Source organism: Arachis ipaensis, chromosome B6 (assembly GCF_059453495.1).
Source record: "Arachis ipaensis isolate K30076 ecotype BB chromosome B6, ASM5945349v1, whole genome shotgun sequence".
NCBI lineage: Eukaryota > Viridiplantae > Streptophyta > Magnoliopsida > Fabales > Fabaceae > Arachis > Arachis ipaensis.
Genome location: NC_142441.1, coordinates 78,479,383 through 78,482,856, shown reverse-complemented (window position 1 = coordinate 78,482,856; position 3,474 = coordinate 78,479,383). Strand labels below are relative to the sequence as shown.

The following is a 3,474-nucleotide window of genomic DNA, read 5'->3' as shown; positions in this document are numbered from 1 at the left end:
ATACACTTCACATACCCCAAATTTTGTATTCTATGTATCCCAGTTTTTATACTGCTGCAGTATATTCTAACCAATATCCGATAACCATGCATCCATCACTATACAACATATTCCCACCATCATTTATTGTAGGTCCAACTGTCACAAATTTTCAGCCTCCTACTCTCTTATATCCTTTTCAATCTACTAATTCAAGAGATACAGATGAAATTCTTAAACTGCTAAAGTCTCCACAACATCATCAGTCTGACTCTGGTACAAATAAAAAGGCATCAAAACAGACAAGTGTACGCGATAAGAAGATATCTACGGCCAAGAGAAGAATTGTTTGGAATTCACATTTATCTGAAAATAAGGGTGGTGTGAATGCTGCCTCCATTAAAGACAAATTTTCAAAAAACAAAAAAACTCCACCAGGGACCTCCAACAAATCTCTAACTGAGGAGAAAAAGGCACTCTTAAAAAAGAGTACACCAAGTGGATATTCTATTAGCATGCCTACCCTAAACCAGAAAAACATCGAGCACAATAAATGGAGAATTGAATGGCCATCTGTAAGTTCTCATATCACAAGCATTCGCATGAATCCTCTATGGTTACATAACTTAGTGATCTCACCAATTTTTTTTTTTTGCAGTGGATCCCGATTTTATTTAAGCCTCCTGCATACATGGATTTGGATGACTTAGATATTAAAATGGCAACCTATGTGTTTGCACCAAATAAAAGAAGGTTAAATATCTCATTATCTATCTACAAAAAATTTAAAACATAGTTCAATATTAATGTGATTCGTATTTGTAGTGATGAGGTATTGGCGACAACAAACAAATTTAGCGGAACTCATGAGAATTTCAAGTCATTAATTCCCAAGGAGCGGGTACATGGGGATGTAAGTGCATAATTAAACTGCTATCTCTAGCATACTTTAATTTCTAATATATTTATTATTTACCACATAGGTGTTGGATTTGGTGGCTACTATGCTAACCATGCAGGAGAAAGAAATGGAATGTCAAACAAACTGGTATTTGCCAGCTGTGTTTTCGGTACGTAATGTCTTTTTCAGGCTTGTTACCATTTTTATTTATTTTATCTTATTACTTAATTGGTGTCATTTACTTAGCCCCTAACTATTAAATTCAGCAATTCATACTGTAATGTGATACCAAAATTGAAGTTCTGTTGAAATATTATCAAAAAGAATTTATGGGAAAAGTTGATGAAGGTCTAAAAGAGGTATATAATTTATTGTATTTTTTAATTTTTTTATTATTTAATGGCATTTATCTTTATGAACTGATCTATACCTTTTTTTAAAAAAAAATTGTATCTAGTAATATTCTAATACGTGAAAGTTGGTACTAGATTCTTTTACCTGTCAACGAGAACAACACACATTGGTATCTGGTTGTTTTTGATTTGTGCAATCATCAAACAATTCTGCTAGACTCCCTACCGATTGCTACAAATAAAGAGCAAAAGAGATCGAGTATAGTAAAGCTGGTAAATTAACTTTCCCTATTTTCACTTTTATGACATTTTTTTTAGGTTTCAAATATCGTCCTTTATTTAATTTTTTTCGTATATAAATAGGCAAAATATCTGGAAGATATGCTCAAGTATGACTGGTTCTATAAATACAACACTCTGTTCAAGCCAAGGATACTTGATTTTGCATTTGTGGATATGCTAGAAACAGGAGAACAAGCTCCTGGCTCGTAAGTAATATCTGTATTTGTGTTTTCCTCTTTCAAATTTTTATCTGCATAAGCTAACCGCGTCTTATTTAACACAGTAATGATTGTGGGGTATGGGTGGCAACCTGGATGACAAACTACAGGAAGACGTATAGTTATACAATAAATGTAATTTTCTTTTGCTAAAAAAAATAGTACTTCAATTGCTAATGTATGGTTTTGTTGGTAACCTAAAATATTTATATTTTTCAGGTTAATCATGGTACAAGGATGCGACTTGCGTTGAATTTGATTCTAAGGCCCCACAACTTGATGCTGCGTAATGTCATTGAATCTGCTACCAGGAATTACAATAAGTATAAACAAAAGGAGTCAAACAAAAGTTAAATAATTGTAATTGTTATGTAGTCATGTTTAGATTATATTAACTACTAAGACTTGTTAGTTTCATCTCTTTTACTTAAAAAATTATTATGCACTATATTTTTTATGGACTATTGTTGAAAATTAATGTTTCTGTCTTTCATTCGATTATAGTTGAATTTAGGTGAAGCTTAATTTTCACTCTAGCATTTTGATTCCTTGAACCACTTCTGTGTTGTAAGCTTAATTGAAAATTTGATACCTAAAATATATTAAGCATTTTAAAATAAAAACATGAGAGAATGGTTATAATCTATCTTCTGAAAAACCGCAATTGAACCGTCGAACCGGCCAAGAACTGGCCGGTCGAACCAAACTGTCACCTGGCCGGATTTTTCGAAAAAGGGAAAAACGCCAAGTTCGGAAAACAGTTCGAACCGACTGGTCGAACCGGTCAAATCGTGAACCGAAAAAAAAGCGATTCAGTCCAAGATTTTGATAATCGGTTCGAACTAATCGGTCAAACCGTGTTCCGGTATACAAAAAGAATCGGTCATATATCAAAACCGAAAGATTCAGAAACCGTCGATGGACTGTCGAACAGATCGAGAACCGGTTGGTCGAACCGAACCCGGACCCGATCGGTTTTCTAAAATTTGCTCAAAACAATGCCGTTGGTTAGAGGAACCCTAACCAGTAACCAAAATGCGCAGCACCTTCTTGGCCCCTCCTCTCTCATAGTCTCACTCAGCCACTCTCCTCCTTCCTCTCATCGAGCTCCTCCTCACTCCCTCACTTCCCTCTCTCTGGCCTCTGAACGAACACACTGAAGAACGCAAAGAGGACAGAAGAGAACTCGAATGCAGCTTGGAGGAAGCACCGAAGCAGCCATCTCTCATCGCCGTTCCTCAAAGCCACAGCCACTGCAACAGCTTTGGCGCAACGTCGCCCTTGTTCGCCGCGCATCCGCCTCTTTTTAGCCAAGCTTCTGCGTCTATTTTTTGACCAACCCTTGTTCTGCCCTTTTTGGCGAACCCTTGTTCGAGCTGCTTAGCCCTCTGTTCAATCCTCTACACCGCGTGTTCGAGCCTCTGTTCAGCCTCTGTTCCGCGGCCTTTCAGCCACCGTTCTTCCATTGTCTGCCTCCATTCAACCATCTCCGTCGCGATTTAAAGCTCCTCCCTTTCCCTGTACCATTTGAATTTCAGAACTGCTCCATCCTAGGGTGATTTTTTTCCTTCTTCTTGTTCTTTCTTGTATTAATTATTTGATGCCACTGTCGCAACGTCGTTCTCCTCCATCGTGCAGCCACGCTTGAGCTTCGAAACCACCGTCGCCGGCCTCGCCTTCTGCCTCCGTCGCGTAGCCACTGTCTCGACGGTGCTAGTTCTGTTCCATCGCGTCATCCCTT

At 37.8% G+C, this 3,474-nt stretch overlaps 1 protein-coding gene across 1 annotated transcript; it reads left to right on the top strand.

Moving 5' to 3' along the window:
* Nucleotides 1–1,209: 1,209 nt before the first annotated feature.
* Nucleotides 1,210–2,087, top strand: LOC148561453 (uncharacterized). The gene is made up of 5 exons (XM_088490757.1): nt 1,210–1,239; nt 1,369–1,506; nt 1,597–1,721; nt 1,799–1,868; nt 1,953–2,087. Exons 1-5 carry the CDS (start codon nt 1,210–1,212, stop codon nt 2,085–2,087), a joined length of 498 nt encoding a protein of 165 aa, XP_088346883.1.
* Nucleotides 2,088–3,474: the final 1,387 nt, after the last annotated feature.

Coding starts and splice junctions, on each gene's coding strand:
- LOC148561453 (XM_088490757.1), top strand. CDS start 1,210: ATGGGAAAAGTTGATGAAGGTCTAAAAGAG. Junction 1,240..1,368: donor TTGATGAAGGTCTAAAAGAG/GTATATAATTTA, acceptor AGTTGGTACTAG/ATTCTTTTACCTGTCAACGA. Junction 1,722..1,798: donor GGAGAACAAGCTCCTGGCTC/GTAAGTAATATC, acceptor TATTTAACACAG/TAATGATTGTGGGGTATGGG.